The following is a 17,806-nucleotide window of genomic DNA, read 5'->3' on the forward strand; positions in this document are numbered from 1 at the left end:
GCTGCCTTCCCTCTAGTTTTACACTGCTAAATTAGGGACGGCTAGCACAGATAGCCCTCGCGTAGCTTTGTGCAAAATTCAAAAACAAACAAACAAATGATTTAACCAAACTTATATGACATCGTTATTAAACTCATATACGAATTACTTAAACCGTTCAACTGTGCTGAAATACACCTAATATTAGATTTCATGTATTCAATAACACAAATTTTGTTCTTGGATAGTACCTGTTATTTCTTAATTGCTTATGTTGTAAAAGTACAGAATTTGGGCATTATTCTTTTCAAAATTTTCTTTTGTGACCTAGATAATGAAATTTAGAAATTAACCTATTTTCTATGTTAAAACGGCCAAATTTGTACATTTTCATTTACATAAGGTCTGAATAGAACAACCTATGAATCAAGATTTACATGTATTTATACTAAAGTTATATAAAAAAAAATGTTTAGTAGTAGTTTTTCGAGATTTGCGACTGTAATGTAAATCACTTTCACGTATCAGCCTCCAAATATAGTCTCCCATCATAGTTTTGGTTATACGCTCCCAGGTCACATAAGCAAAGTTTGAAGAGAAAAATAGGTCTTTTCCATTTACTTTAGGCGTAAGCAACTGGGAAATACCACTTTCTGCCCAGGAACAAGAAAAAGTAAAAATTTTGTTACATAGTGTAATTTCTGTCATTTATCACATCCAGATTCATGTAAAAACATCCAATAAAAACTACAAAATGCAAAACTGAAAATAAGGCAGTATGGAGAGACAAGATGATTTAGTAAAATACTTTCAACGAGTATTACTCCAACTCCAGCTGTTATAAACAAAGTGCAGCATCTTGTAACAAACGAGAATCCAAACACAAAAGTCAGTTGCAAAAGCTGTCTACGCAGTACGAAACGTTTATTTTTGAATTTCGCTCAAAACTACACGATGGCTATCTGCACTAGCCGTCCCTGATTTAGCAGTGTAAGATTAGAGGGAAGATAGCTAGTTATCACCACCCACCGCCAACTCTTGTGCTACTCTTTTACCAACGAATAGTGGGATTGATCGTGACATTATAATGCCCACCCGACTGAAAGGGCGAGCATGTTTGATGTGACGGGGATTTGAATCCGCGACCCTCGGATTACGAGCCAAAGTATGAAACATAAACTAAAATTATTTTCATATGGTAAAGTAACACAAGTGTATTCCACAACATAACCTTTTAAAACATCACACACCTCAAGGAGCCAAAGAAAGAAATGGGTATTTATGCTATTCCATATGCTGTGTGAAAAGGTTATTGAAACAGGTCCGATAAAACAATCGTTTTTCTCTACTGATAGGCAATGGAAATGTGTAGGGAAGGGTAAGCTCGAGAAACAAGAACATTATGTTCTAGCCTTTTCCAATGGAAACCACTACAGTACTATAATTAGTGTTTGATTATTGAAAAGAGCACGGCCAGATATGGCGACATAGACTGTAATTATGTGGTGAAGCTCTAAAATCGATTTTTAACAGAACACATCCAACCTCTGAATATCTCGTTCACAAGAATGTTCTATTCATCCCATACTTTGTTGCAACCATTAGTTATACATATGACAAAGATTTGTGAAATTCCTTTCTGCCAAAGGATATTCGTACAAGAGTATTTATAAACGATGAACAACCAAAAGCCATAAGATGTCCAAGTGTAAAGCCTTCATTTCATTTTTTCATGGAAGGTGATAAATTTGTATAATGTTGTCTTAAGAACAGAAATAGGCTCTGAAACCACACCCTTGGCTAATCTAGAGCTGTTTATTTTACATTAAAAATCTTGTGAAATATATGACCCTGAAAGCAGTATCTTGTGGGGTCACAGATGAGAGATTACCTGTTATGATAAAAAAAAATCAATTTATTACATACTTTACTTTGAATACACAATTTTATGAGCTACAAAGCAGTTTATCTGTTATGATGAAAAATATGTTGAAGACAGATCAGACTGAATACAAAATATTACCAGTCATAGGTGGATTATCTGCTAGATCTATAGATCTTGTTTAGGATATAGACTGAAATCAGTTTTTTGTGTGCCACAGATTAGAGATTGTCTGCTACAAAAACATCATATTTTGGTGCATATCACAAATATAATATTTTTTTCTTACTGATACCTTTTATAAGAATCAACATATTCAAAACATCTTAATTAAGGGCAATAATTTTATGACAAAAAAACTGTTTTGGTTCTCTTTTTATACCACCAGAAAAAAAATACATATTGTACCAGAAACAGATAAAGGTAAAGCTTGTGCTAGAGGTGGAGCAAGATTAAAAGGAATGCAATCCAACTTCGTTTTAGGAAGGCCTAAAAACCATCCCATTACTTTTTAAAAGACTTGAAACTACACTGGTACTATTACAGTTGCTTAGAGCTACATCAAATATCTTTCTTTTTGTTCTCCTTTACATACCACTATGAGCAGCAGGATATAACACAAAGCAACAATGAAACATATTCTGTTAATAAACTATAAAAATTTAGAGTTGCTATTTCAAGCTGATAAATGCTGGCCTAATCTAAAATTATACACAGACCAATTAGGTTATCTTTTCTTTTATTTTTCATATTCGAAATATCACAAACAATTCCACTACTTTCTTTACAGTGTCAAAAACTTTCACAAACCATTTTGCTTCTTCTATTCCTCCACTTCAAACACTGGGTAAACCCCAAACTTTTATAAAGATAAATAGTTGGATATCTATGCAGGTCCAATCAAAATGCTCCTAACAACAACAAAAAGTACATTGTGCAGAAGTTCTTATTAGTGCTGTGTATTTAAATACACCAATCAGAATACAGCCAGCACAGGTTATCATTAATATTACAATTTTATCTAAGCAAACATTTAAGTGTTTTCATAACTATGATCAATCCAGTGTCTATCCACTGATCTTCTTGTAAACAACAATTAATTTCTTAATTTAAAATACAATCTTTTTGCAGCTTCCAACACAATTATTTTATAATCAGAAAACAGAATTAGTCAGGTAGAGAAATGAATATCAATATGCTATCTGTGCTTGTAAACCATTTGATTTGAAGGGCATCCACAATTTACAGTGTAAAAAAAAGATGTAAAAGTAAAAAAAAGAGAGTTTAATATATATTTTGTATTTTTTCAGTAAATGAATCTGTTTTGTGAAATTTAACATAAAGCTTGTGGGTTATCAGTGTTAGGTGTTCCTAATTTATAAGTAATAGACTTGAGGGAAAGCAACTACATCAATGTTACCCACTACCAAGTCTTTTAATTACCCTTTACTAACAAATAACACAACTAAACATCATAATATGTTGCCCCATTGCTGGAAGAACAAGTATGTTTGACAATAAACTCGACCCTATTACAGGCAAGTTGCGAGTCATTGGGCCACAGAACGCTTGTTTCGGCAACTATACATAAATTACTAGAACCCAGAATGTCTACCATTTTTATAGCAGTTTGAACACTTTAGCTCAAAAGGTACTCAATAGATAGTTTGTTACCTAACTTGTTCAACTGTTTCTCCAACTCCAACTCTTTACTATTTATACACAGCAAACCTCCAATCAAGCTGCAGTTAATTTCTTACTCAAACAGATATTAAAGGTACAAGATTAGTTTCTTAGACCTGTACTCTGGTTTTACTGGTATATATATCTATAAAATCATTTTCACAAGAAGTTTAGTCAATCTTTTGAATTTAGTTGCAATGAAAACCTATAAAACTAGTTCACACATAGTATCTTAGCTAACAATGCATTTCTAATCCCACTCACTCTTCAGAATGAAGGTAAGTTATTTTTTTATTACAATATCATGGAAGTCTGCTAGATTGGGTCCTGATGAAAAGTAACTTTTTTTACTATTGCATCAAGATCTAACATGTTTAAAGCAATTCCTGTTAACAGTTAACATGCACTTGTGTATAAAACAAATATTTAAGTTTTGTTAATAAGCTACATTATTCATTATGATGTGAACATGTTTCTGAAAAAGAGTTCTTAAGAATTCACTTCCAAGAATTTGTAATTAATTGTTCATAAAAGCTATTAACATTTTCTACAAAAATTTATTTTAATACATGATAAATTTCAGCAATTTTTAACTCACACATTCTGATTACAAAGAAGCTTTGTATTTTAGAGCACAAATCTATGCAAAATTATTTTAGAAATCTTCACTAATGGAGGCTGAAGTGTTAGACTACTGATATTAAAATAAGTTGAAATGTTAAGAACATGCAAGTTTCTACATTGTGTTTGTTTACTTGTATTTTTGATGGAAGATTAATTTGTTTACACTATATGTCAGATTAATTTTCTTTCATTGAAAACATTGTAAGGGTGATTATTAAATTCTTGAAGGCCACAGCTAAATGATACATGCAATGTACATATATATTAAAATTTCACATATTATGATTTGCTTGAAAATGAAAAACCTATAGATGTAGATCTCATTCCAGCTCAAGTTGTACTTTGTAGTTTGAGCACTGACAATACCAAACAGTTATAGTCACATTATGCAGAAGTTCCACTGTTTGACTGTCTTCCAAAACAGTTATGTCAATCTACCTTAAAGTGTGTCAGTCTTAATAATATCAACACAAACATGAAATTCATCTTAGTTCAAAACAACTATTAAAAACAAATAACCATTTCATAATAATAATAATTTTCAACTTCATTTATAACTTGAAATTTACTCATCCATACGTACACAATAATTAATGACATTGTCCATATCATTGTCAATGAAAACTTTGGTAATCATACCGTGTGTACTGCACCTTTATTTACAGAATTGTTTTTTTTCACACAACTAGCTTTTTGAGGATCTGCAGCAGTAGCTGAAGAATGATGACACAAACCTTCAGAAAGGTTGGGAGATATTTCTTCACACGTCAATTGCTGATCATCTAAGTTTGTTTTATCCAATGCTGCCAGAAGCTGCTTTTCAGTAAATGATGTTTCATTCATGCAACAAGGTTTTGTACATGTTTCAGATGGGCTATCCATCTCACCGTCAGAACCTGACAAGCTCTGAATTCCGTCTTGTGCGTGTAATTGTGGACTGTGTGGTGGCAACAAACAAGGAACATCTTCACTTAACGATCCAGTTACTAATGAGACTGAAGAAATTTCAGCAGGTCTTAGGCTTTTTGGGGCAGGTATCTCTTGACAAGAGTCTACAGTATGATTTTGACATCCCAATTTTGCTGCCAACTTTGTATCTATTTTACCAGTGTCTTCAATTAGTCTACTAGAGGGAGATGAGATAGTGGTATGACCAGAGAAAACTGGTATGTGAGATATATTTGGTGGTGCACTTATCCTGGCCTAAAATAAAAACAAAACAAAAAAACACATCATCGTAAACCTTTCTAACACTATTTTAACCATATATGAAGTTAATTCACTTTGCACATAACAATACAAAGCTATACAATACAAAAAATATGTAAGTACTACACTAACTTCAAAAACTACAAAAACTTATCACTTCCAAACTTGTCTCTTTTTAATTTAATTCCTCTTCTAAAACTAACTTTTGTACAATGAAGGGATAATACCTGATCGATCAGTGTGAATGTTGCATTGTGAATATTCTTAAGTCATACACATTGAGGTGATTATAGAATAAGCAGGCTAGTTCAGAACCCTGTAGAAGCCAATCTGATGATTCTACAGTTGTACAATAATTTAGAAATAAAGTGCAATGCAATATTTCATATTCTGTATAATTTTAGAATTTGCCACCAGGTGATAAGATGGTAAAATCAGATGGATCTAAATGAAATATACTGCATGAACAAAACAAGTCAACATATAGACTTTAGAACATTGTATTAAATTATACATATTGAATTGCTAAGAAAATAAGGCAAAATTACAGACAGGCAAAGCACTGCAATGCTTCATATGTTCCAACCTATGGAAGCATCCATAATGTGACCAAATTTGGCATTCCATCATACCTAAAAAAAAGTTCTGGTACAAATTCAACCAACACAGTATAGAAACGTATGCAGAAATCACTAATAAATTATTGCTGTTCAAGAAAAGTTGCCTAACAAAAAAACCAGGCTTCTTACATTAACAACATTAAGACATAAGGAAACTGTAACCTAGAAAAATAATTTCATCTGTTCATCAACAGAATATTTATTTTCACATTACTAATTTTTCTCTAACATTAAATGTGTTTTTAATTTTTTACTATTAGGGCCCAAAATACAGGTTTTATACTTCAACTATCTTCACATAAATCACATGATTACCACTGTAGACACATCATGTTAAATTCAACAATCTTGCCCAAAACTAAACTGATTTGATTATATAGGTAAGTATAACATATCAGAAGGCTTTGTGTTATTAAACTTACAACTTATGTGTATAATCAAAGGATGCAAGTTCTTCTAAAACAGTACAGAAAGAGTAAAGTGTCTTTTTTTTACATAAAGGCTTAGTTTAAAAAACAGACCTAAAATAAATCAACAATTTTCTTTGGGGATTTAAAAGATTTTCAAAGGAATATCCAAATAAATATAATTACAGTTACATTCCTAAATGAAATGTATAACTTAGAGCCAAACTTTACATCCTACGAGACTGATTTATCATTTTTATTATTACTTATGTTTAGTGAATACAAAGCCAGTAAGTTAACTTGTACATGAAATAATTCTTGGAATCACATCCTTAATCTTCCAGTATTAATAACGACATATTATAACATGAAAATACAAATGTTTAGTCTGAGTAGCTTAAGTCTCATAACACTATATATTTACATATATACAGGGTGTCCCTAAAACATGTTTACACACTTTGAATGATTATAACTCACTCAAACATTATTTATTTTCAGGTCAAACTGATTTGAAGTCATGGCAGAAGCAAGACTAAACTTTAAAAAAAAGAAATTTATCTTAAAGTGCTACTGGAAGTGTGAGAACGTAGCTGAAGTGCAAAGAAGAAAGTTTCAGACGGATCCACCAATGCGACTCACCATTACTCGCATCAGAAATAAGTTTAAAACAAATGGAACTGTTCAAAACATCCATAAAGGTCATTCTGAAAGACAGCGATCGTCCACCAGTCCCACACCAGAAGCAGAGCTGTTAGAAAGTTTCCACCGATCTCCAAGAAAATCTGTAAGGCAAACAGCCTGTGCGACAGGAATCCCAAAATTGAGTGTCCATCGCATGTTGAAGTGCGTTCACTGGAAAAGTTTTATTCTGGTATTAGTCCACACCCTCAATGAAAATGATCCTGACTGGAGAGCTGAATTTTGCGAGTGGTATCTGATGGCAAAATCTGCAGAGGATGCACAGTTTCCAAACAAGATTGTCTGGAGTGATGAGGTGACATTTAAGTTAAATAATTCAGTTAATCTCCACAATTGCACCTATGGAGCACCTCAAAACCCACACATTACTGTTGAACACCACGTAAACTTACCAGGGGTTATAATGTGGTGTGGATTATGAGCATTGGGCATAACTGGTTCATTCTTTTTCCAAAACAGAGTCACCCGTCTCGTTTATCTGAACTTGCTGCAAGAATTTGTCATGCCACACATTCAAGAGCAATTTATGGTTGATGAGTTTTATTTCCAGCAAGATGGAGCACCTTCCCACTACCATTGTAATGTGAGGGCCTATCTTAATGAAAATTTGCCAAACAGATGGATTGGGCAAAGAGGTAGAAATGAATTTCCACCCCGATCACCAGACTTCACACCTCTGGACATTTTTTTTTTTATGAGGATACTTCAAAGATAAGGTTTATAGCACAAAATGTGCAACAGTCAATGAGCTGAGAGCAGCAACTGAAACAGAATGCACCAATTACCAAATGAAATGATTCATGAAATTTACAATTCCATCTGTCCACGATATTAATGGTGCTTGGATCAGAACAGTCATCAGTTTAAACATCTGCAATAACTCAAAAGACTCTACAATTGTCTTCTTAAACTTGGATTATAAAACCTAAATATATATCTTAATAAACATTGTATTTAAATCATTCAAAGTGTGTATACATTTTGGGACACCCTGTATATATATTTTTTATTATATTCATCTTCTTGTCATTTGTAGCTAACATTACATAACTTGCATTGAAGCAGTGCACATGCACTTATGTTACATGTCCAGTAATATAAAACTGACCTTTATTCTGCCCTGTCTTGGTTGTGTTTTACTGGACTAGCATTTTGTAATATACAGTCACATTTCAATTATTATACATTATCTATATTATTACTATTTAGAAATAAATTATTAAACTTATGTTTTTAAATATAGAACAATAAATCAAAAAGTTAAGGAAACAATTATCTCTTCCAGCTACAACCTTTATACTCGGTTACTGCCAAACAAAAAAGGTCTGAATCAAAAAGTTCTAAGACAACTTCTGTTACAGAGACAGTGAGCTTCACTGAGGTGTATACAAAGTACAAATAGTGATCTATCCCAGGAACAAGACGTTTCTTCAGACTTTATACTTGTGCTGCAAAAAACGTATTCAAAACTAGATGTATTTCTTGCCCATGTTGTAATAAAAATGGACAGAAAAGAAGAGCAACGTGTTTGCATCAAGTTTTGTGTAAAATGGTAAAGGAGGAACAGAAATCCTCGAAATCTTAAGAACTGCTTTAAGAACTGACGACTGATTAAGTAAGGCTGTCACTTATCAGTGGATAAAATGCTTTCAAGATGGCCAGGAATCAGTCAAAGATGACTCGTGTTCTGTGCAACTGTCAACATTGTCCACTAATGAAATGGTCGCTAAGGTGAAAGAAAAAACTCAAAGTGATCTTTGATTAATGATCTGCAAAATTGCGGATGAGCTGGACCTTTCTTTCGGATGACAACAGGCGATTTCAACTGAAAAATTCTGTATGTGTCAAGTGTCTGAAAAACGTTTTCCAAGGCTGTTAACAGATGATCACAAGTTTCATGGTCGACAAGTGTGCTAGGATCTGAAAAGAAGGCTAGAAGTTGATCCTAGTTTCATCAATGTCATTATTACTGGTGATAAGTCATGAGTATGTGGTTATGAACCTGAAACAAAACCTCAGTCATTCCAGTGGAAGTCTCCATCATCACCGCATCTGAATAAGGCACTACAGTCTCGATCAAATGTGAAGACAATGACGATTGTGTTTTATGACATTAGAAGTATTGTTCATGAATTCATACCTCATGGCCAGACAGTTAACCAGGATGTTTGTAAAGAGGTCTTAATTTGCTTGAGGGAGAATGAAAAACTTCTGCAAGCTGTACGAGAATGGTCACTAGTTTCTTTATCATGACAATGCCCCTTCATATACTGCTGTGTCTGTTGAAAGAGATTTGATGACATTCTGACCATCCATAACTAACAATGTGAAAGCAGAACTTAGTCACATAACAGTTGAAGACTTCCAGCATTGCTTCCAAAAATGGCAGGAACATTGAAACAAGTGTGTATCAGCTGGGGGAAGATTACTTTAAAGGGTATAGCATATAATACTAATGTATGTGCATTATTCTTTGGAATAGAAGTGAAATCTTAGAATTTTTTTATCACACCTCGTAGGTTGCTAAGCCTTTTAAAATTTCACGTGGAGAATATCAAACAAGTTTTTAGTTGTTTTTTTTATATATACAGTTGAATAACCAAATACTCATAAATAACTATACTGATACCACAGAATTCCATTATAATTTATTAAGCTAAGTAACTAAGATTTATTTAGATTTTACAAAATATGAAACTTCAAGCAGACTAAAGGCACAACCTATCTCCTTAAAAATTTGGATTGAAAGAACATGGTAGATTTTTTACAGATTAAGATGACTGAGAAAATCGTTCTGGGGACATTCTAAGCTGTTAACTGGTTATTCACATGTCATATACTGTATTATGGGTATATAAGGGACTGTTTCAAAGAATGGATAGAGCAGAATGTGGCCACTGTTTGATTCAATACATAAATCATATCTCAACAAAATAAGATATGAGGTTCTTATTTTATATTCTAGGTTGTCAATATTAGTAATTTGAGTTGTTTTAGTACAAAATTATAGGCTTAGTATTTTGACATCACAAACATGTAATTTTAAACAGTGCAGCATTCAACATACCACTTGACTCACTAACATCTATATTTAAATATGTTCTTTTAATATTTACTTTTATATTATATAATTTACAATTTCATTCCAAACTTATTGACATAAATTCATAAAATAGTAGTTCAATAAAATTTTGAATGCAAGTCAAGAAATGCAATGACATGGGCTTCGACCCATGAGCAGCATAGAAGGGTTAACACAAATTTATTTTTTAAACAGAAACCTTATATGCATAGCACTGAAAGTCACCAATACAGGTCATAACTTGTTTCTCTATTGTTTTAAAACTATAATATACTTTAGTATATTAATCCTGTATGTAAGATGTTAAAAGTTATTATACCAGTTGTCAATTAAAGCTTTTTACTTATATTTCTTTATGGCATAAATATGTATATATTTGTACAGCGATGTTGGACTTAGTTTTCTACGATAGGTGTCTGCTATTTTTTGGCAATAAATTAAACAATAAATGAACAGCCTGCACCATTTGTTTTCAAAATAATGTATACATTCAGTACTAGTTAAATGTTGTAGAACAACTTCTTTACACTACAGAGATCACAGGCATATCATAAACACTATATAGTACTCTTTTCCTTCTCAAAAGTCCACTTAGGTCTATTCAACTCCTTTAGAATTTCAGTTGACAAGCCAAACTACTTCTTTCTGTTTCTATCCCACTAGTACTCTGTGTGGAATTCACTTACAACTGTGACACAAGTTACTGTAGTTGTATACTGCTCTTCCAGTAATTGTTTACTTTTCTTTTTTTCAAGATATCCTCTGTTCCTTTTGTAAAAGTGTACTCAGGCTGATTCAGTTATTTTAAAACCATAATTTGATGGAACAAGTTACTCTTCTTATCTCTTTTTATACTGTTAGTGACAATAGTAAAAGTCATAGACCCAATATTTAATGTGTTAGTCTTACACTAACACATTAAACATCAGGTCTATGACTTTTATTATTGTGTTTGTCTGTCTGCTCATTCCCATTGAACTGATACTATTTATATGTTTATTACTAAATTGTCTCTGGTCATTGTGCTCTCAATATCAATAAGTTACAAATACAATTATTAAAAACTGTCTGCTTTTAATAAAAAAACTAAACAATCATAGAATATTCATTCACAAAATAAACTAATAATATCTACATTAAAGCATTTTATATAACACTGTAAAACAAATTTTTACAGGTTTTGAAATCTGTATTAAAACTCACAGAAGTATCTTTGCTTTATGATACATTTGTTAAAATAATTGTGTAACTGCTACATATACAGCTAGTCCTCAACCAATTAAAAACAGCTGCAAGAAGCACATCCGTAACTCATTGCAAAAGCAAAAGTACTGCGTTAACTGTCTTGTTATGGACTCAGTGGAACTACACCAACCTTGAGACCCCAAAGTAACTATCACAGATTCGGTAATGTAGCTTTTCATACAGTTTATGTATCTTCATGAAATTTGGCAAGCTTTCAAGAAACATTACAAATCTTTTGTACCCAAAAAATCATATTTTTTTAAATTCAATATTTTCACTAAAACTTTACCCATAAATACACAGAGTCAGTGTTAAATGCTCTGGGTGGCAAGTGATTTTAATTTTAAGATTACAAATATTTCAAATGAAAATTGACAAATTGTATTTACATAACCTCTAAAATAAGTATGAATTTTTTTCTGTAAACCATTACATTTTATCTATTATTTTCTCTACTCTAATTCTATATACCCTCAATCTATTTGACTAACTTTGTAAACACCTTCAATCAATTTGACTGACTTTGTAAACACTTAAAAAAAATATGAAATTAAATTTCTCTTTCTTTCTCAAATGAGTGAAATTGTTTATTGAACAGAGCTTATAACAGTAAACATCTGTTTATACTTAAATTTTATTGCACTTTGACCTGTGTCTAATTAATAATCCACTACACAAGTTGTAAATCATTTTGTGAATGCACAGTTCTTTAACTGTGGTTAACTGTGGTTTATGGTACTTAAAAGCGTACCATATTGAATTACATAATTCAGAGATGCCAACCATTTCAAATGAATGAGTGTAATGATTGTAGACAGAGCCCTTTCACAGTTTTAGTCCTTTTAGATTTGCCAGAAACAAGACAATCTGGTGAACAAGGCCTCTTTTTTTCCATCTTGTGAACAATTGCATTGGTGTTTCTATGCCGCTTATAAAACGAGAAATACCCATCTACGCGAGGGCTGAGTGGCTGACAAGCACTGATGACGTAACTATGGGTTCCCCCATGTCACCAGTATTGAGAAGCACTGCACTCAAGCTATTAGTAGATGTCAGAGATACAAATATTTTTTATTATTTCAAGCACAAACATGATTATCGCAAGTAGCCATTTAGACTATGTCTTTTATTTATTATCAAAATTTATTTGTATCTCACTAGAAATTTTCTTTTCACTCCTTTCAAGCCCTGAGGGAACAATTTATCACTTTATTCTGTAGGCCTATATAATATATAATAATTTGGAAGTTGCAATAAGTCGTAATATTTGTCTGTATAAGCGTATAGTCGTAATGTATACATCAAAATCGTAATGATTACACTCAAATTGTAATGGTTGGCATCTTTGCATAATTCACAAGCTGCTTCCAAGCATATCTCATAAAGAATTATTTTTTTATTTCCCTTATTCTAATTCAAAAGTTTCCAATTTTTAAATTCTAGTTACTTTTATAATGATCAAAAAAAATGATGCTTTTATGCTGATGAAAGATGAGCATACCTTCTTATGTTAATGGTACTAGTACCATAAATACTTTTTATTCAGTTAAGTAATACATCTAAGAACACAGAATAACAAGATGTACAAAGCAAACAATATCTTATAACCAACATAATTTACCTGGCTTTCTAACAATACAATAACAGCCTCTTAAATATTTAGCTAAGCTTGTTGATATGAATATTACAATGAAAATTTTCAAACTGGAGACAAGATGGACAATATTATATACATAAAAGTTTTGTACTCACACCATCTTCAAATTATAAGACAATTGGGTCATAGTTTGATAAATTAAAACTCTGGATTTCTTCTATAGGTTATAAATAATATACTATAACACATCAGAGAGAACTACTGACTATTTGTGAAAGAGACGATGTGACAGGTGGACATTGCAAATGAGTCTGATTTTTCAGTTTATGGCTATGTAAAAAATTAATATTCAAGGGTATAAAAGTTATGCTTTGCCCAAGTAATATCGACAATATAAAGAGTAATTCATGTTACACTAGTTGGAGTACATGTGTGGGGGTGGATTATGTGATAACACAAAAAACAATTAATTTTCATGCAATATTTTTATAACATATCATTATAGCATTCATTATTACATAACCAAAAGTTTTGTGTAAGCTGTAAAAACTCACTGTGTGTGCACTTTAAACATGACATACACTATGTAATGATCAGAGTGACTTTGTATTAAAAGGTAGTGGCAGCAGGGGTATTTTCTGTTATCTTCTTTCAAGGCCTATCTCTTTAATGTTTTTCCACTTTGACAGTCACTAGACACAGAAAGTGTCTTATGAGCTGAAGCTGAAATGTTATGGATCAAAGTAGGAAACTGGTATAATGCATTACTGCAATAGTGGTGGCCACGTTTTCATTACATTCCTCTACGGAGAGTGATATATGTGTGTGTATATATATATATATATATATCAGAAATATAAGATGTTTTTGTGTTCTTCCCCCCACACTTTGTATATATTGTAGTACATATTTTTTTTTTCCATAAAAGGATGATGCCATCTAATATGCAACTAATGTTAACTTACATCAAAGATAATAAATGCTCAAGAACAGCAATAATGGGGGCTGTTAACCTTATATAAATATGGCCATCATTTCAAACTATCATCTCAGAAAGTTTGATTGAGATTGGCTCAATGACCTGAAGTAGTTAGATAATGAAAACAAACACATACATTTTCGTCCTTTACATATACATATATATATTAAAACTTATATTTTGTAAGTTAGATATTTTTGCTCCTAAGCTATCTTCTTCATTACAACTTACCATAAATTTTACAAATGGGTCCTGAGCCAAAAAAGATTGAAAATAACTGGTGTACAGTGATCAAAACTTCTGTAAAATATTAAGTAACAGAAGATTTTTCATAAAAGGTCAAGACTGACTATAACTTTAGTATAAATGAATCACACTAGAATAAAATAATGAGTAATAAGTTACTTCTAGACCTTGAGTTTTTACCTTTGGTAAGCCAGAAGCACTTTGTCTCTTTAGATTAGGACTACTATGCCGAGAGCGTGACTTAGAGAAATCTTCTAGTGGAATCTCCTCAGAACTACTGTTCCTTTGTTGCCTTGGAGACGAGTCTCGAGATCTGGGAATTGAAGAGTGTCGTTGACTTGAAGGACTTCCACTTGGTCTACGCTGTCTTTCACCACCACTTGTTTCATGTTGTATTGAGCTTGGCAGAGAATTCTGTTCTCGTTTCATCATGGTGGCAAAACCTGGCACTCTGTTCGTTGATATAAAAAGTGGACGATAAGGGCCCTGACCACTGCTAGAGGCTAATGCTTTACTGCGAAATCCTGTGTCTTGTGATTGGCTTCTGTGTATTGCTGAAATAGTCACATTTAGATTTTGTATCTAAATAATATTCACATATCGTATTCCTGACTGAAAAAATTCCAAACAGCTACTTTTTATTTCATATAAAACAAATGTATTTGTTTTACATATCTAATACATTTCTATGTATACATAACTAAACCTAGCACAATTCTGTTGGACCACTTCTAAATTTAGAGCAATCCTGTGTGCTATTCTAAAGATTGTCCAACTCAGTATATCTTTCTTAAGATCTAAATTTATTTTATTTCATTTTAAACATGGTAAATCTAAGCACATGTTTTTCTTAAACCTGAAAGTTCTGACTGTTTGTTTTTTACATCTAGTTCACATCTCAGTGTGTCTTTCTAAACTTACACTTATAACTCAACTTAAAATTCTGTTAATCACTTTCTAAATGTGATACAATAAAGATCTTGTTTATTTATTATCAAGCACAAATTTACACAGTGTGCTGTTTCCATCAGGAGTATCAAAACCCAAATTTTAATGTTATAAGACCTTAAAACTCAAAGTTAGTGATGCATGTTTGCTGTTTTTCTCACACGATAAAATTCTCTTTATATCATTAAGCTTGTTACCAATCTGAGTATTCACTCTGTTACACACTTTTATGTAAGTCTTTGTAAACTAATATAATTACCAATTCTGGTTTTAAAATTGGGACTATTTTTGTGACAGTTTAATAATAATAAAAAATATATGTAGATACATGTATTTTAATGTAATAAAACATGTAGGTTTTCAACAACTAAACCATTCTGTATACAAATGATATAATAATAAAGGATAGTTCTTTAACAATTAAGTCATCTATAAACTTTAGTTTTATAATGACCTAAATAAATAAATAGTTCCATAGTATGTTTTTAAAACAAGAGATTGTCTTTACAGACATTCTAATAAAAACATCCATATAATAAACTTAATATATTATAGTAAAATTATTTCGAAACATGATAAGTTGCACATTATCACATGCACTGGCTATCGTTGATTATAATAAAATAATCCCAAAGAGAACTAATTATTTTGCCAAGTTTAACAGCATAACAGAAGACTGTGGAACACTTTACAGTTATTTAATGATACAAGTAAAGTATCTTTTCAATTAGAATTTGTTTAATCATATTTTCTTTGTTTCAGGAAGTAAGAGAAAAAATCTGTTTTTGCATTAATGAAAAATTAAATTGGGCATATGGTGATATTTATAAAATGAAAACAAGCAAGTGTTCAAACCTGAAGGATTATCTGTGTCCCTTATCACATGCAGTCCCTGACGGAGAGGAGAGGGACAAGGTTGAATGTGTTCAGGCAGTTCTAATAATTTTGCAATTTGGTGTAATTTTCTCTGTCTTGCTTTAAGCCTTCCTTTAGTAAGTCGCTGTTTAGCTGCCATGCACCTGATGTGGTCATCAAACACAAACCTAGCAGCTAATAGAGGTGTTCGTCCATTCCCTGCTGTAGCTCCTGCTGATGATGCAGGTCGATGAACAGTGAGATGAAGGCATCGACTATCATCTTTGTCACCAGCAACTTCAATATCCTAGTAATAAATAATATGTTAATATGATAAATCTTGTCATAACTGTTTAAAGTATTCCATTTTAAAATTTTTTTAAGGAAAATAAAAACTTGATTCATAAACTAATGAACTAAACAGTATAGACAGATTTTAAACTACATTAAAACAATATTTTTCAGATGATTTTTGTTACTGTAAAGTTTCTTCAAATAAAATAAAGTAATTTATGATTTTAAAAAACAAGATATCAAATTCTCACATTATCATCAAAATGAGAATGAATTCCTTTATTAGACACTGTAATTTCAACTAAAAAGCACAGTTTAGTAATAATACACACACATACCTGTAAAAATCCAACAAATTTGGCAACACCCCATCCTAACTTCTTAGTGTCAGGCTGAACAAGGATTAACTGAAGGATGTCAATCACCATAAACCTGCGAATCTTCTCTCCATTTTTAGTGAGTACCGTACACGCAATAAGGTCGCTGTTATCTGGAAAATGAGCTCCACATTTTGTGAAGATAATCACAGTAAGGCATGTATCCCTAATCTTAGTAATTGTTTTAAATGAACTAACTAAAATATTAGCAATGAAACCTGTTTATTATAACCATACATCAATATTTCATATTGAATCAATTATTTATATTAAACAAATTATTAATATTTATCTCTTAATGTGATAAATATTCAAAGTTGTGACTGATGGGCTTAGATTTTAAAATTGCATATTATATCAGTTTTTAAAGTTTATATTTATAAAAACGGAACTTTCTTGAAAGCATGACTTTCTACGGTGCATTACAGAGATATTGGTTTTTCAAGCAGATAGTATAACATGCCATATCATAGTAATGTTAAAGCACTCCACTCTCATAAAATCCTTTAGAAATATCACTCTTCCAGTCAACAAAAACAAAATCTAGAAAAAAAAAGCTGAAGTTGTGGTGAAACAAAGTCATTTTGATCATAAAACAAAAGAAAAAAAATGAAGAAACAATGCTGCAGTAGACAGCAATGCATAGTAGGAACCTGTTGAAAGGTACTTTAATATCTCAAAACCTTTGCCAGTTAGTAGAGTTTTCCCATTTCTCAGTGATAAAAAAACGTAGTTAAAAACATAAGAGAAATAGTCTTGGCATTATTTTTTTTTATGGATCTTTCTTTCTGAATCTGTTTTTGTAAAATACAAGAAACTAAGTTTTATGTTACAAACTGACAAAATTTTAGTCATAATATGAGTGAAGCATGTTCTAATGACTGAAGTAGGAAAGTGTTAATAAAAGTTCAAATATTTATTTTGAGTGCTCTGTTTTACATAATAAAATATTCATTAACCTTATGTGCCAAACTAGGTTAGAGTGCATATCACGATCTTTCAGAGATGTATTCAAATTTTAATTCAATAATTTTGTTATTATGAAAGTCAGTAAACTTGGTATCAAAACATAGTTTA

General features: G+C 31.6%; 1 protein-coding gene across 10 annotated transcripts in view; it reads right to left on the reverse strand.

Moving 5' to 3' along the window:
• Positions 1-1,775: 1,775 nt before the first annotated feature.
• Positions 1,776-17,806, reverse strand: part of ema (C-type lectin domain containing ema) — a 60,882-nt gene continuing 44,851 nt past the window's right edge. For 6 of the 10 annotated variants that reach the window (XM_076456076.1, XM_076456077.1, XM_076456074.1 and 3 more), the window contains 4 exons: positions 16,691-16,854; positions 16,059-16,365; positions 14,436-14,809; positions 1,776-5,371 (listed from right to left, as the gene is read on the reverse strand). In XM_076456076.1, the coding sequence (XP_076312191.1) occupies positions 4,802-5,371; positions 14,436-14,809; positions 16,059-16,365; positions 16,691-16,854 (1,415 nt within the window). In that variant the 3' untranslated portion in view covers positions 1,776-4,801. The remainder of the gene's footprint in view (positions 5,372-14,435; positions 14,810-16,058; positions 16,366-16,690; positions 16,855-17,806) is intronic. The other 4 variants (XM_076456078.1, XM_076456079.1, XM_076456075.1 and 1 more) reach the window with 1 other exon arrangement.

This window comes from Tachypleus tridentatus, chromosome 9 (assembly GCF_004210375.1).
Source record: "Tachypleus tridentatus isolate NWPU-2018 chromosome 9, ASM421037v1, whole genome shotgun sequence".
Lineage (NCBI taxonomy): Eukaryota > Metazoa > Arthropoda > Merostomata > Xiphosura > Limulidae > Tachypleus > Tachypleus tridentatus.